At 31.3% G+C, this 16,822-nt stretch overlaps 2 protein-coding genes across 2 annotated transcripts in view; both read left to right on the top strand.

Moving 5' to 3' along the window:
• Positions 1–5,630, top strand: part of LOC143063532 (uncharacterized) — an 80,848-nt gene extending 75,218 nt beyond the window's left edge. Inside the window, exons 24-26 of the mRNA XM_076235735.1 lie at positions 300–506; positions 2,470–2,523; positions 3,411–5,630. Coding sequence (XP_076091850.1) covers positions 300–506; positions 2,470–2,523; positions 3,411–3,503 — 354 coding nt within the window. The 3' untranslated portion in view covers positions 3,504–5,630. The remainder of the gene's footprint in view (positions 1–299; positions 507–2,469; positions 2,524–3,410) is intronic.
• Positions 5,631–10,548: 4,918 nt separating this feature from the next.
• LOC143063530 (monocarboxylate transporter 12-like) overlaps positions 10,549–16,822 on the top strand; it is a 39,886-nt gene continuing 33,612 nt past the window's right edge. Inside the window, exon 1 of the mRNA XM_076235731.1 lies at positions 10,549–10,795. Within this exon, the coding sequence (XP_076091846.1) occupies positions 10,603–10,795 (193 nt within the window). The 5' untranslated portion in view covers positions 10,549–10,602. The remainder of the gene's footprint in view (positions 10,796–16,822) is intronic.

Raw genomic sequence — 16,822 nt, 5'->3', positions numbered from 1 at the left:
ACCTCTCACTTGTATGACAGTCGCATCAAATTCCATTATATTGTCACCGATGCGTGAACAAAACAAACAGACACAATAGGTTAAAATGTCAAAAAATAGGGGTACAAATTAAGATAACCTGTATAATATTTAAATTTGAAAACACAGATATGTGGTAGGATTTCAAATGAGACAACTATCCACCAGAGTTCAAATGTTGTGGATGTAAGTAATAATAGGTCATGGTACAGCCTTAAAAAAACATTTTATTCCAATAACAAAATTTAAGATAAGATTGACAAGCACATTTTAACTTTCAGATAAGAGAAGGTTTTACTGTTGATATGGATGGCAAACTAATGACAGCCAATAAGGAATCTGTAGAAACGACCTTGAACTTTGAACCCCAGCAATCACCAGACAAAGCTACAAAGTTGGACGGTGGAACTATTAGTATGAGGACAATAATAATAATAATTATTGTTGTTTGTGCTGTAATTTGTCTGCTGTTTATAATTATAATGATAGTAAGTAGTTTGTATTTCTTAAATTCTTTAAGGTGAGAGATATTTTGCACAGTGGTAAATAATTATAGCATAAAGCTTATTTTGACTTTTTGATGCAATCTGGATATCCTGCATACTCATATTATCCTGAAATCGAATTAGGGAATTATGAAGTATTTAAGGAGGTCCTCAATGATATATGGATATCAAACTCAAATTATGGAAGTCCTGGAATATTTCAGGAGCTCCTTTAATACAATAATTTTAACTAAATCCTGGCTTTGTACTATTTTCATCAGATTAAAATGAAAAATACATAAAAATTAATATCAGCAATATCTTGAATTCTAATATGAAGTACTTCTTTCGCTTTGTGAACACACCAATGCTCTAAATCCAATAAAATTTGTTTGCACATTTGACTTCTTCAGAATAATGAATTTTATCAAATTATCATGCACTTAATATATTTCCGTTACTTTAAAACACTTTCAAACTCTTAAGTTAGATGGGGTGTCTAAATTATAATCCATAGAATTTTTTAATAATTTGCCAAAATGTAGTTTATATCATGCTTTTAAAAAAAAAAGTAATAAAAAGAATGGGTCACAGGACTTATTTTCATGCTACAGGTTGTTAAAAATTGACAGATTTTGTATAGATTATGCATAGAAAACCCAACTTTCTGCCATAAAACGAAAACTGCAACATAGAATTTTGAGATAAAATATGAGAATTTGTAAAATACAACCACAAATATGATAATGCATCTCATTTTCTATATTGAAATGAAAATTCTTACACATGAATTACCTATTACACTCAAAATTTGCACATTCTATCAAAGATCTAGAGCGATGTTTTTTAGTATTTCAAAATCCAAGATGGAGGAAGTCACCCTATCTACCTTAAATAGTGCACATGTATGTTGTTACTAATTCATTTATTATGACTGTAATGTGTTGCATTCCAAAATTGACATATTTGATCTAGATACGACAACCGTTCATGCTGGCTGTTCAAACCGCTCCCACTGAAAAATCACAGTGGCAGCCGTTTGCTTCTTTACAAATAAATAGGGAGGTTCATGGAAGAGCCTACACAAACGCTTTTACACTTATACTTATCGGACATAGAAATTACCTTTTAAAATTGTCCTATTCAGAATCGAAATAATTGATGCAAGCTATACTTTATTGTAGTTTTAACATGGGTAGGCATTATATTCGTGATTATTTTTGCCCGTGCGATAGTGAGGTTAATACTACAAACTACAATAAAGTATAGCTTACATCAATTATTTCTTAAACAGTTTGAAATGCAGTGTTGATCTTTAATTTTTTAGAGAGAATTATACTCCTTGGAAATGTCAATCTATAAAAATAAGGGTTCTCAGTGATCACATACCTGAGTATCTAATTGATGTTTTATCAAAAAATATTTATAAGGTTTTATCAGCCTGATATTTTTATGCTCACCTACGATAGTAGAGGGGCATTATGTTTTCTGTCTGTGGGTCCCTTCATTCGTCCGTCCCTTTGTCTGTTCCTTCGTTCGTCTGTCCCGCTTCAGGTTAAAGTTTTTGGTCAAGGTAGTTTTTGTTGAAGTTGAAGTCCAATCAACTTGAAACTTAGTATACATGTTCCCTATGATATTATCTTTTTAATTTGAATGCCAAATTAGAATTTTGACCCCTATTTCATGGTCCACTGAACATAGAAAATAAAAGTGCAATTTTCAGGTTAAAGTTTTTGGTCAAAGTAGTTTTTGATGAAGTTGAGGTCCAATCAACTTAAAAAATAATATACATGCATGTTTCCTATGATATGATCTTTCTTATTTCAATGCCAAATTAGATTTTTGACTCCAATTCACGGTCCACTGAACATAGAAAATGATAGTGTGAGTGGGGCATCCATGTACTGTGAACACATTCTTGTTCTTTTTCTTTCCCTTATTACTTTTTAACGTTTTTTTTCTTCAGTGTGCCAAAAGGAGATCATCAAGAAGCAAAGAAGCTGATCTTATGACAGTTGAGGTTAGTCACTAATTTTTTTTATAGTGTCGTTTCTATTTGTACTGGATTTCCTAGAAATTACAAGTTTTTTTTCACTATATAAAACAAATGTTTGGCCTTTTTTATTTTGCTGTGAGCTGTTGCAATATGTTTTTCTTAAAAACTTGGCCACTTCCATTAGACTAAGAATAAAGTCACTTATATACACTGAAGTTGTGAGTTTGAACCCCCTCGTGCTATGTACTTGACTCTAATCTTAAATTTTTTCCTCTTAAAGATTGGTGGTTTTCTCTGGGCACTACAGCTTCCTCCTCCACTAAAAACTGGTTCCACGATATAGCCCCAAAGTGGTGCTTAAAAGTGGCATTAAAACAACAACAATCAATCGATTGAATATAAACTACAAATTTAAGTCAAATCTGGACTGATCATTAGTGATCATGGGCAACAAATTTCTTTTTAGTTGTGTACAATTTTTTTCCTGTACCAATTCATAGATATTGGATTTTGTTATTTTTTCACATGTTTGGTGAAATTATTAATATTCTTATGCAATTCTTGTTGGAAAGTAGCAGTAATGAGTCACCATAACAAAGTTCAATTTTATAAATGTAAGGTTAATGTCCATTTAGATTTTTGACATTTGCAGTATTAAACAAAGAAATCCTACAAAGTGGAAAGGGATTAATATAAGTTGCAAAACTTAATTCCCAATCCACTATAAATAAATATGTTTAAACTAAACAAAGAAATCGTACTTCTTTAAAGTGGGATGGTAGCTCCTGATTTTTTTGCACTGTATAATTTAAAATAGTCAGTTTTGGGAAAGCTTTGAAATGGGGCATATATTGCATTCATAAGTACTTTCTACATTAATACTTAATGCTTTTTTTTTTCTTTTTTTACAGAATGTCCATCAGCCAAATTCTTGTTATTTTAAAAATGAGGCATGCGATTTAAAAGATGAACAAGTGAATGACAAAAAAGACGAAAAATCCTGAATTAAGATGCAGAAGATTATATTGTTTGATGAAATCCAAAATCCATTATTATGTGGTGTGATATGATATTAACTTTTATCATTTGTATAAAAAAAAAAAAGGCAAATGCGGGTTTGTGTCAATAAGACTGAACCCCTACTACACAAAAAATATATTTTTATCATGTATTTTATAGATATATAATTCAGTTCAAAACTATGTGATGATGAGAAATTTTACAATAACCTAGAAATAGGAAGTTTCCTCTATAATTATATGAGTGTTTAGATGGAACTCTCAAAATGATTTTGGAAACATTTTCAATATATTTAGAAAAAAGGAAATTTGAGAATTGATATTGTTTTTATTGTAAATTTTTTAAGGACAGATTAGGCTCATATTCCTACAAAAGTGCAAATATAAATATTTCAGTTGAGTAAAATTTATTCACTACTTAATTCACAGAAACTAAATACTTAATTAAACACTTATCAAATTATAGTGAAACTTCCTATTTCTAGGTAATTATATAATTTCTCATCATTATATAGTTGAAACTATGGATTTCGAGAGACTTTCATTATTTTCATCCAGCTTCCAAATTCACCCTTTAATTTCACATGAAGATATTAAATTCTATAAAGAATAAAAAGACTGATACCAAGTATACTTATTACATTTAAAACGTATAGTATGAAAATAGTGGATTCCAAAACATTGATATTATAATACAATACCTAATGTATCATGATTCATTATAAGCGTCTTTCTTCAGCTCCTTTTGAAAAAAAGGGGTTAATTCTTGTACATTTTTAGCTCACCCGACCTTTCGTGAGCTTTTCTCATCACTTGGCGTCCGTCGTCCTCGTCTGTTGACTTTTACAAAAATCTTCTCTCTGAAACTACTAAGCCAAATTTAACCAAACTTGACCACAATCATCACTAGGGTATCTAGTTTAAAAAAATGCCTGCCAAACAAAATGGCTGACACGGCTAAAAATAGAACACAGGGGTAAAATGCAGTTTTTGGCTAATATCTCTGAAACTAAAGCATTTAGAGCAAATCTGACATGGGGTAAAACTGTTGATCAGGTAAAGATCTATCCGCCCATCAATTTCAGACAAATCTGACAACTCGTTGTTGGGTTGCTGCCCTAAAATTCGAAATTTTAAGGAAATTTTGCAGTTTTTGGTTAATATCTTGAATACTATTATAGAAAGAGATAAACTGTAAACAGCAATAATGTTCAGCAAAGTAAGATCTACAAATAAGTCAACATGACCAAAATTGTCAGTCGACCCCTTAAGGAGTTATTATCCTTTATAGTCAATTTTTAGCCATTTTTCATCATTATTTGTAATCTTGTACAAAAATCTTCTTGGCTGAAACTACTGAGACAGATTATACCAAACTTGGCCATAATCATCATTAGGATATTTAATTTAAAAAATGTGTCCGATTACCCTGCCTTCCAACCAACATGGCCAACATGGGCTTAAATAGAACATGTAGTTTTTGGTTTATATATCTCTGTAACAAAAGCATTTAGAGCAAGTCTGACAGGTGGCAAAAAGGTTCAGCAGATTTAGATTCATCTGCCTTGAAATTTTCAGACAAATCCTTCAACCTGTTGTTGGGTTGCTTCCCCTGAGTTAATAATTTTATGAAAATTTTGCAGTTTTTTGTTATTATCTTGGATATCTTTAAAGTATCTAATAATATCCAATATCTAATACTATTAGTTATAATTTTTACCTTATTTTACATGATTTCCAAAGCATCAGTTAACAGGTGAGCGACACAGGCTCTTGAGAGCCTCAGTGTTTGTGTATATATTCTATTTTATTTCAGTGAAAGTTAACTCTTAATATGCACCTTTTAAAAAAGTATTGAATCAAAATTTATATCAGAACAAGGTATGAGGTCAATAGTTCAATAGTTCAAGTGTCATAAAATTTCAGGTCAATTTTGAAAGATTCTGAAATAGCAATAAGGTCTGTGTAAGGTGTGAAAGAGTCAAATAGTTTTCCATGTGTTCATATTTATTCAATGGTCTTTAACTACAATATAAGTTCATGTTATACAAGGCATTGTTTTGTTTATTTTAATATATTATCATTTTTTAAATAAATATTTTAATCTAAAAATTATTGTGTTATATAAAAAAAGAAGATGTGGTATGATTTCTAATGAGACAACTATCAACAAAAGACCAAAATGACACAGACATTAACAACTATAGGTCACCGTACGGCCTTCAACAATGAGCAAAGCCCATACCGCATAGTCAGCTATAAAAGGCCCGATAAGACAATGTAAAACAATTGAAACGAGAAAACTAACGGCCTTATTTATGTAAAAAAAATTAACGAAAAACAAATATGTAACACATAAACAAACGACAACCACTGAATTACAGGCTCCTGACTTGGGACAGGCACATACATAAATAATGTGGCGGGGTTAAACATGTTAGAGGGATCCCAACTGTTTACTATCTTTTACACTGGTACAGCACTTTTTTTATTTTTTTTTTCATTTATAAAAAAAAAAAAATTTATTACAAGAGTGGGGTATCATAGATTTCAGTTCAAACAAGAACCAAGCTAACAATTTATTTTTATAAATGAATATTTTCTAATTTTTCCTCCCCTGCCAAAATATACTTGATTTGACCAGACATTATTTTTCCAGCAAATGTGAATATGAATTTATAAATAATCACAATATTTTTCCCATTTTCATTTATGAAAACAAAATATTGTGTGAAACCTTCAGTGCCAGTCATTTAAAACATCTAACCTTGACCTCATTTTCATCTTTCAGGGGTCCTGTGTAGATTCTAATTACTATTTAAGGTCAATAGCATTTGTGGTACCAATTTTACTGCACCAGATGCATTTTGACAACAATTGTCTGTTTATCTATATTCGAGGCCAAAATATTTGGAAACTTAAAAGGACTTAACATATAAACAAAGCTAGACAAGAAATCAGATTCTTGCAAGAGGGAGATATATTTCTATATTTAGAACGATTTCTTGCAAGATTTCTTAAAAATTTAATAGCAAACTGTACTAAAAAATATCCATATTTTCATGTCAGTACCGAACTACTGGCAACTGAGCTGTTCGGAATGTAGCTGTAATCAAAAAATTCATACAGTCAGAAAGTCTGAAGTCCATAACCTTAAAGTTTGATCTCAAAGAATCTATACTGTTGCAGAGGATTTCCTTTTAGTATAAGCATAATGGTTGACTGCTGAAACGTGAGCAGTGTTAAAATATTTAAATATGGAATATGTTGTAATTGAACCCAAATTAAATTAAAACCTATACTGTTTGGACAATTAATCCATTCCCGTTAACCTGGCCAATCTTGATAATTCAGGTTAAAAGCAAAAATCAAATATAGTGTAAATATAAAGGTTTGAAAATGTGATATGATTACTAGGACAACTCTCCACCAGACAGATACAAAGCACAAAACACAATACACAAAGTACAGATCTGAGAATACTCAGTTATAGATTGCTAGTTCAAAGCCAATAACAACTAATAAAAAATCATGAATACGAGTTAAATAACATTCATCATATCAAAATAAAATGTATACCATTAAAGAATATTCAAAGATCTAATTGTGGTGTTGAAATGGTAACCTTTCTTCTACATATATAAGGTTTTTAAGGGGTCGATAAGTAAAACCAGATAGTATCTTGATCTATCTTAATTTCTGGTCTTGCTAAACAACATCACCCGACAAATAAGGATTTGCTATCCTGTTTGTAACAAGCTTTTTAACATGCAAACTTTCAAACCAAATCGTTTTATCTATTAAAGAATTAAGTAAAGGGTTTAAGCAATTTGTGATAACTGATTCCTTGACTAAAAATATACCAGTAATACCGTTATTACGTAAATTACTCTCATTGAAATCGAAAACGTCACTTCAGACACGTGCAAAGCAAACTCGGTGGGATATATGAACAGACGGTGGTGTTTAAAGGAAGATCTTCTTTGAATTTTTTAAAGTAAATTACTTTGGGTAAATTTCGGAAGTATACAAATATTCATCAGAATTTAATCAATTCAATAAAATCTAATTAAGACAGGTCTTTACTGAGTTTGGCTATAAAATGTGATTCATAACAGTACAGAAATAATTCCGCTATTAAAGGGGCGTAATTGGTGTTCATAGGAATACATACAACCTGTATAAAATTTATTTCCGAAATGTACATATATGATGCAAAGCATTTAAAGTTTCAAATATCTCATCACGCTTCTTTTAAGTATACCTACTAACCTAACATATTTACCTTTCTCATCAAAGAAGACGGTTTTATATGAGTTGTAATAATTAAGTAAATTTGCAATAACATTTAAAAGAATATTTATTCAAATAGTAAAACTTTCTTTGATAAGATGGTTTGGAAGAGCAGTATAAAGAGTTGAAGTGTGGTATTACAACTAATAGATTCTAATAGGCTCCTGAAAATGTTCTCATCCGTTTTAGTACAGCATTTGGGCTTTTGGTTTATAATGCTCTTCAACTCTGATTTGATTTGGGCTATCAATTGTTTTGAAATGGGTTAATGTATCCAGTATTGCCAAAGATATCTTTGAATTGTATTTACTAGCATAAAAGATAAGCTACAAAATGTAAATTAATAATTTGGAATGAAATATGGGTTCAGAATTCACATTAGATGGTGTTGGCTGTGTTAACAGAATAGACAATCAAAGTATTGAAGTACTGATCATCGGATGACCACAAGTTCTTGTGGATGGTCTAAAGCACTTGTCTCAGAAAAAAAATCACATATCTCTGAAACTGAGGTCAATGTACAGAGATAATTTTTTTTTGTGAGACAAGTTCTTGCGTGGATGATGAATAAATGACAGGAAATTCAACTTCACCGTAATAACTTATATTGTAGTGATACACTGATTTGTTGTTATATATTATATTTATATTTAAAGAACAGTTACATGTACATAGGATTTCCATCCATTTGTATATCGTTCTATTCTACTATTCTAATAATAGTGCAATGCTACTGTATGGATACGAGTAGGCATTCATATTTTCCCGCAAAACCATTTACAGAGTTACTGGTCCTTACCCGGTAATGTCGCAAAACGTTCTTTAAGGTATTCTTCCGCATGCTTTAAGACAATTTTTCGGTACGTGTGCATTGATATTATCAATGATCTTTTACTTATATATATATATCTAACTACAACACATTTTCATATTATTAATTTATATTGTAAACACAAATATTTTTATCACTATTCATTGAAGAGATGTATTTATATCAAACGATAAGGAATGTTATTTTGCACTCGTTTATGTGCGCGTATTCATGTTTATAGAACGGTTAAAAACCCAAAACTGATTTACATAATGGAAATCTAGGCGATAACAATACATCGGCATGACCTCAAGATTATCGCTATGTAAAAATTAACCAAAATTTGGTTTTAAAATGCGGTCCTTAAATATAAACAACAGAGAATAGTTGGCTCCTAACAATTAAAGAATACAGAAAAAAATAATACAAATATTTAAATACCAATTAAAGAATACATTTTCCCAACCGTATTAAAAGTATTAAAATATCACAGTGAATTTCTTCATATTGTTTAATAAACAAATGAATACCGTAATAAAATATATCTAGACCATGGTTTGTCAAGGCTTAACAATTCAGAAATTAAATCTGTTATAAAAAAATCGAGGATGTAATAAGGGTATTAACACTACAACAATAATGTATTTCAACTAGATAGGCATTTTTATCCGACTTCGAATCGCATTTGATATGAAATAACTAATTCCGGAATTCAAGACTAGAAAAATATTCTACAACGCGAATGACCGAAAAGCTGATGAGTTCATTTTCAGCGTTTTCAGTCACGAGTGTGAACTGTATTTTTTTTTACGAATTGGATGCAACGTTATCGACAAATTCTTCACAACATATGATTGAAAGTTGTTGAATGACTTCAGTAAAGTGAATGCAATTGCAAGATATATTTCAAATACGAAATTATCAGGTTGTATTTTTTTATTGAGAAATCAAGGTATCTAATGGCAAACATTGTTATGATTTTGTTTCCCTTCTTAGTCTCTTTACCGTACTCAAATTATATATTATTCACATTGTCCGTCAAACCGTTAGACTATTTGTCAATCCGTGTGTCCAACAAGTATTGTCGTCATACTTTTTTTTCAGGAATTACTTTATATTTGGGCAGCAGCTAAACAGTGATAATATGTATTGTACAAAAATGTGGACGAGTGTATGAGCACATTTTGTATCTATTCAGAGGCATTTTTTGATACGATAAAAAGGTTTAACTCGGGTTAGGGTGAAGATTGCCGCCTGTTAAACCGTTTAAAACCCGCTAAGATTGTATGCACATATTCTACGTCAGGAGCCAGTTCTTCATCGAATGCATTTTGTTGCTGTGGTTCAAAAGTGTTTCTCGTTGTTCGATCGTTTTTGTTTTTGTTTTTTAATATTGATTAGAATGTTGCATGAATGAAGAGTTTTTCTCACATGATTCCAGCATCACTGAAGAAAATATTCTATATTTGTCCAGCAGCTTGTCATTGATGAGTTGTAAGGTGAGTATGCATTGAGAACCGATCAGGCGTACTTTCTGTCCTTTTTCTTCGGCACTTTGAATTATTATGATTTATTTATGCTCAGTACCACAGTGCATGTATTCTTGTCTTTTTTGCATCCGATCTTTAAAAATTCATGTACAAATTTTATTCGATTTCTTAATAAACTTTTCATAAAAAATATTTTTTTCATTGTCATGCTTCGAACGATTATTGTAAGCATTCAGAATAACCTTTAGATTTTCAGTGCCTAACTTTTTCTTAAATCTTCGTTCTGTTAATCTCAAAGAATTGTATAACCCTTTGACAACCATTAGACTATTTAAATGGCAAATGTTATTTGGTGGTCATGTGTAAGCTGTTTATTAAAAACGAATGTGCCCTTAATACTTTTAAACAGTTCATTCTTAAATGAGTTGAAACGGAAATATTTAAAATACAAACATTAAATATATTGATATATATATATTGTCTTTAAGTTATGCAGACGTTTAATATTTACCCATGTCCACAATGGCTGATTGTCCTGTGTGGCTTTGTTTGTTGTATTTTTGGAACATCAATTCCTTATATATCAGGGATTATACATTTAGAAATATTAGAAAACTTTGATGTAACAGACGTGCAGGCAGCTTGGGCAGGATCAATATTCAACAGTATGCTATTGCTCAGTGGTAAGTTTAGTGGCTTTAGTTTGAATAAACCACTGGAGGTTAGTACCAGTTGAAAATGATGGGGTAGGTAAACATGAATCGTGATCTTTTTGTTAGCAACTATAGCTTATTTTAGGTAGTAGGCTGTCCTCGAAAATGATAAGCAACTCCTTTATTCAGAGGCCACATTGTATTATCCCGCCTTCCAGTTAAACATTTGCTATGGACTTCTCGGGATGTTTAAATATACCGCCATGAGTGGTTAGATCAAAACAATTTACAAATGTCATGGTTCCGGGCAAGTTGCATGCCCTCAGCCCGTAAAATATATGAGTCATTATCAAACAAACATGCAAAACTATGTTATTGGGTCTTTTTAAGTCACAGACATGAAAATATATCAAAATAACACTTGCATATGTTAGATATGAATGTTTTGTAATACACAATATACTGTTTACAGTATGAAATGTTATAAAAACATCATTAATGTTTTCTTAAACCCTTGAACATAGCAAGAATTAACTTATTATTACTATAAATCCTTTCAGACTTGAAATAGGACTATTATATCATTTGTTATTTTGATTTATCACTTTTTATTGCATTTTGATACATACAAACATTTTTAATGATTTTGAGAGGTGAATGTTGGTTTTGTAATAAAAATTTTCACCAAAAGGAAATGTAACATTTTTGTCGAGCCTGCAACTTTTGTTGCAGAAAGCTCGACATAGGGATAGTGATCCGGCGGCGGCGGCGGTGTTAGCTCACTTCTTAAAAGCTTTATATTTCAGAAGGTGGAAGACCTGGATGCTTCATACTTTGTATATAGATGCTTCATGTTATGAAGTTTCCGTCAGTCACATGTCCAATGTCCTTGACCTCATTTTCATGGTTCAGTGACCACTTGAAAAAAAAGTTCAAATTTTTTGTAATGTTGAATTCTCTCTTATCTTAAGTAATAGGATAACTATATTTGGTATGTGCGTACCTTGCAAGGTCCTCATGTCTGTCAGACAGTTTTCACTTGACCTCGACCTCATTTCATGGATCAGTGATCAAGGTTAAGTTTTGGTGGTCAAGTCCATATCTCAGATACTATAAGCAATAGGTCTAGTATATTCGGTGTATGGAAGGACTGTAAGGTGTACTTGTCCAACTGGCAGGTGTCATCTGACCTTGACCTCATTTTCATGGTTCAGTGGTTATAGTTAAATTTTTGTGTTTTGGTCTGTTTTTCCCATACTATATGCAATAGGTCTACTATATTTGTTGTATGGAATGATGGTAAGGTGTTCATGTCTAGCGGGCAGATGTCATCTGACCTTGACCTCATTTTCATGGTTCAGTGGTCAAAGTTAAGTTTTTGAGTTTTGGTCTTTTTATCTAATACTGTATGCCATAGGTCAACTATATTTTGTGTATGGAAATATTTTATGATCTTTATGTCAGTCGCGCAGGTTTTATTTGACGGTGACCTCATTTTCACGGTTCATTACACAGTGTTAAGTTTTTGTGTTTTGGTGTATTTTTCTTAAACTATAAGTAATGGATCAACTATATATGTTGTATAGAAGCATTGTTAGCTGTACATGTCTGCCTGGCATGGTTCATCTGACCTTGACCTCATTTTCAAGGTTCATTGGTCTTTGTTTAGTTATCTTGGTTAATGTTAAGTTTATGAGACAGTTGTAATAAAACTAAGCTTTATACTTAGGACTATCAACATAATATCAATGATTAGTATAGAAGGCGAGACATTTCAGCGTGTGCACTCTTGTTTAAGTCAATGGTGTTACCAAAGGACAAATTGGTAGGATAAGAGTTATCTTTCGCAAGATTTGGGCATTTACAACAGTTATACCCTTAGCAATGTTACCTGTCAGCATGTTATGCAAAAGAAAACAAACAATTATGATGAAGATTTAGTGACAAAATCGTAAAAGTAAGTAAAGGTTATATCGTAATTGGAAATAGTGTCCATGGCGTACCCTTTATAAAAATCATTTTTTGAAAACATTACCTTAACTTTGAATAATGAAATATATTGATTATAAAAACATGCACCAGTAAAAACATATAGAATAGGGGAATGGAGCACTTATTTCGTAACTGAATCTTAAAATACACCTTAAATCATTGGTGTAACTGCCAATGGTGAGACCATTTTGATAAAATAACACCATTGACCAGTTTAGTAACACCACTGAATATATCATGACAATCAGCATTGTTTTGTGTTTCTTTCATGTTTAACAAGCTAAACATCATACTATTTATGAAAAACAATACTTATTTAACAATGTTTTAACAATATCATGTATTACATATACACAGTTTTCACAAACTGATGTATGCTGGTAACACCAATGACACTATTTAGTAACGCTATTGACATTTTTAGTAATGGATGTTATGTTATATAATTTGATATGTTTTAGCCTAAGAGTTATTTTTTCATCTTTTTCTTTTTCTCGATGATCTTGGCTTTGTGTTCAGTACTTGATAAAGGTTAAATTTGAAATGTGATGTCATTGGTAATACTTTTGTGTCATTGGAGTTACTGAAGGGTCAGTGGTGTTACTATATAAAAATGTGACATTTTTTTTTATCTTTATTCATAAATGAAAGTTTTTTTATAAGTCGTGTACGAAGGATTAGGTATATAATTATCATTTAATCTTATAAAATTCACATATATTCAGTTTAAGTGTATTTTTTAGTATTTACAACGGCCATAATTAGGACAGCCAACTTTTTTACGACAATGGATTCTGAAATTTATGTTTAAATAGAGTGCACAGCTATATGAATAATGTCAATCAGTTGTAATTTAAACCTAAACAACAAATAGGAACAGTTGTTTGATGTAAAACAATAATATTTAGTACTTAAATGTATGCTTTAAATTGGTAACACCATTGACACGATTCTTTCAAAGGATTACCTAAAATTGTAAAAATTGAAGAAACTCTTAATTTTTCCCATTGCATATTTCTGAATATTGTTGCTACCATACTATAGAATAGCGGGACACATTCAAAAGTTTTAAACAATGACATCATTTTTCAAAATATTACCTCGTCGAAATTTGCACTTTTTTTTTATAATGACCCACATGCCCACTACTTTATGAGGCGAATATGAGGGTCTAGATGGACCCATTCATTGCTGTATTCTTCATTCCGTATGTTTTTTCTTCTCATATTCTTTCTATTTTGGTCCATCATTGTCAATTATTTATATTATATAAGAATCCATCATTCTCTTTTTTCAATTTTTTGTTTGGCCTACTTTTCTATGTTCATTATTTTTGGCTCATTTTTTCTGATGTTGTCAGTGGACTTTTATCAAACTACAATTAATAATAAAAATGCCAAGACGGTCTGATTTGTTTTACATTCTTGTAACTCATAATCATTTTCATGGTACAGTGAAACCTGACTAGACCGAATCCCGATTAAACCGAAAACCTGTATAAACTAAACATGTTCGTAAGCACCGTCATATCAAATTATGTCCGTTGTGAACCTGATAAAACCGAACAAAATTTTAAGTCCCGTTGAAGAGGTTCGGTTTAAACAGGTTTAACTGTATTTCATTTTTGTCGAGCCTTCGACTTTAGTCGAAAAAGCGAGACTAAGCGATCCTATATTCCGTCGTCGTCGGTGTCGTCCACAAATATTCACTCTGTGGTTAAAGTTTTTGAAATTTTAATTACTTTCTTAAACTATACCGGATTTCTACCAAACTTAGACAGAAGCTTGTTTATGATCATAAGATAGTATTCAGAAGTAAATTTGGTAAAAATAAAATTCCATTTTTTCCATATTTTACTTATAAATGGACTTAGTTTTTCTGCGAGTAAACATTACATTCACTCTGTGGTAAAAGTTTTTAAAATTTTAATAACTTTCTTAAACTATCCAGGGTTTGTACCAAACTTGGACAGAAGCTTGTTTATGATCATAAGATAGTATCCAGAAGTAAATTTTGAATTTTGTTTTTAATAATTTTTCCGTATTTTACTTTTAAATGGACATAGATTTTCTGCCAGGAAACAACACACTTACTCTGTGGTTAAATTTTCAAAAATTTTAATAACTTTCTTATACTATTTTTAATTTGTACCAAACTTGGACAGAAGCTTGTTTATGATCAAAAGCTAGTAAATTTTGTTGATAATTTGTACCTGTGTATCTGTATTTTACTTATAAATGGACTTAGTTTTTCTTCCAGTTAACATGACATACAGTCTGCAGTTAAAGGTTTTAAAACATTTATTAGATTCATACTTGGACAGAAGCTTTTTACAGTCAAAAGATAGTATCAAGAGGAATATTTTTATTGATTTTTTTCCTCATTAGATCACCTGGCCTACAGGGCCAAGTGAGCTTTACTCATCACTTGGAGTCCGTTGTCGTCTGTTAATTTTTACAAAAATCTTTTCCTCGGAAACTACTTGGCCAAATTTAACCATACTTGGCCACTATCATCATTGGGGTATCTAGTTTGCAAAATGTGTCCGGTGACCCGGCCAACCAACCAAGATGGCCGCCATGACTAAAAATAGAACATAGGGGTAAAATGTAGGTTTTGGCTTATATCTCTGAAACCAAAGCATTTAGAGCAAATCTGACATGTATATATTTGTTTATCAAGTCAAGATCTAGCAACCCAGAAATTTTCAGATGAATTGGACAACCGGTTGTGAGGTTGCTGCCCCTGAATTGGTAATTGTAAGGAAATTTTGCCGTTTTCGGTTATTATCTTGAATACTATTATAGATAGAGATAAACTGTAAACAGCAATAATGTTCATCAAAGTAAGATCTACAAAAAAGTCAACATGACCAAAATTTCAGTTGACCTCTTAAGGAGTTATTGCCCTTTATAGTCAATTTTTAACCATTCAAAATTTTTAGTATTCTTTTAAAATAATCTTCTCCTCTGAAACTACTTGGCCAAATTTTACCAAACTTAGCCACAATCATCATTGGGGTAACTAGTTAAAAAAAGTGTGTGGCGTGACCTGGCCAACCAACAAAGATGGCCGCCATTGATAAAAATAGAACATAGGGGTAAAATGAAGATTTTGGCTTATATCTCTGAAACCAAAGCATTAAGAGCAAATCTGACAAGGGAAAAAATTGTTTATCAGATCAAGATCAATAATGTTCAGCAAAATAAGATCTACAAATAAATCAACATGACTAAAATGGTCAGTTGACATTTTTGTAAGTTTTTACAAAATACTTTTCTCTGGCACTAAAGGGCCAAATTTATTACAGATAGAGAAAATTGTAAGTAGCAAGAATGTTCAGTTAAGTAAGATCTACAAACACATCACCATCACCAAAACACAATTTTTTCATGAATCCATCTGTGTCCTTTGTTTAATATGCACATATACCAAGGTGAGCGACAGAGGCACTTAAGAGCCTTTAGTTTTTGTTGAGCAAGCGATTTACAACAGAAGCAGGCGAGACACTGGGTTCCGCGGAACCCTTATGAATTATTATGTTTGCAATCATTTTGCCATGGGTTACCAATGTTATTTTTTTTCCCATCAGTCCCCTAGGGTATCATCAGCTCAGAAGTCAGTATTTCGGTACTGACATGATTTAACAAACCTTTCTAAAACTGTTCGTTTATAAATTTTGAAAATATTAAGAAACTATAAGGTTTCAACTCCCTCAGGCAAAGATGGCTTTAGATGAATTTGGCTATTTATTTTATGTATTTATAGCTCACCTGGCCCAAAGGCCTTAGTAATTTTAAGGACATTTTTGCAATTTTTGGTAATTATCTTGAATACTATTATAGATAGAGATAAACGGTAAACAGCAATAATGTTCATCAAAGTAAGATCTACAAAAAAGTCAACATGACCAAAATTTCAGTTGACCTCTTAAGGAGTTATTGCCCTTTATAGTCAATTTTTAACCAATCAAAATTTTCAGTATTCTTTTAAAAAAATCTTCTCCTCTGAAACTACTTGGCCAAATTTAACCAAACTTAGCCACAATCATCATTGGGGTAACTA

This window comes from Mytilus galloprovincialis, chromosome 2 (genome assembly GCF_965363235.1).
Source record: "Mytilus galloprovincialis chromosome 2, xbMytGall1.hap1.1, whole genome shotgun sequence".
Lineage (NCBI taxonomy): Eukaryota > Metazoa > Mollusca > Bivalvia > Mytilida > Mytilidae > Mytilus > Mytilus galloprovincialis.
The sequence above is the reverse complement of the archived record's forward strand: the minus strand, read 5'-3'. Positions and strand labels throughout refer to the sequence as shown.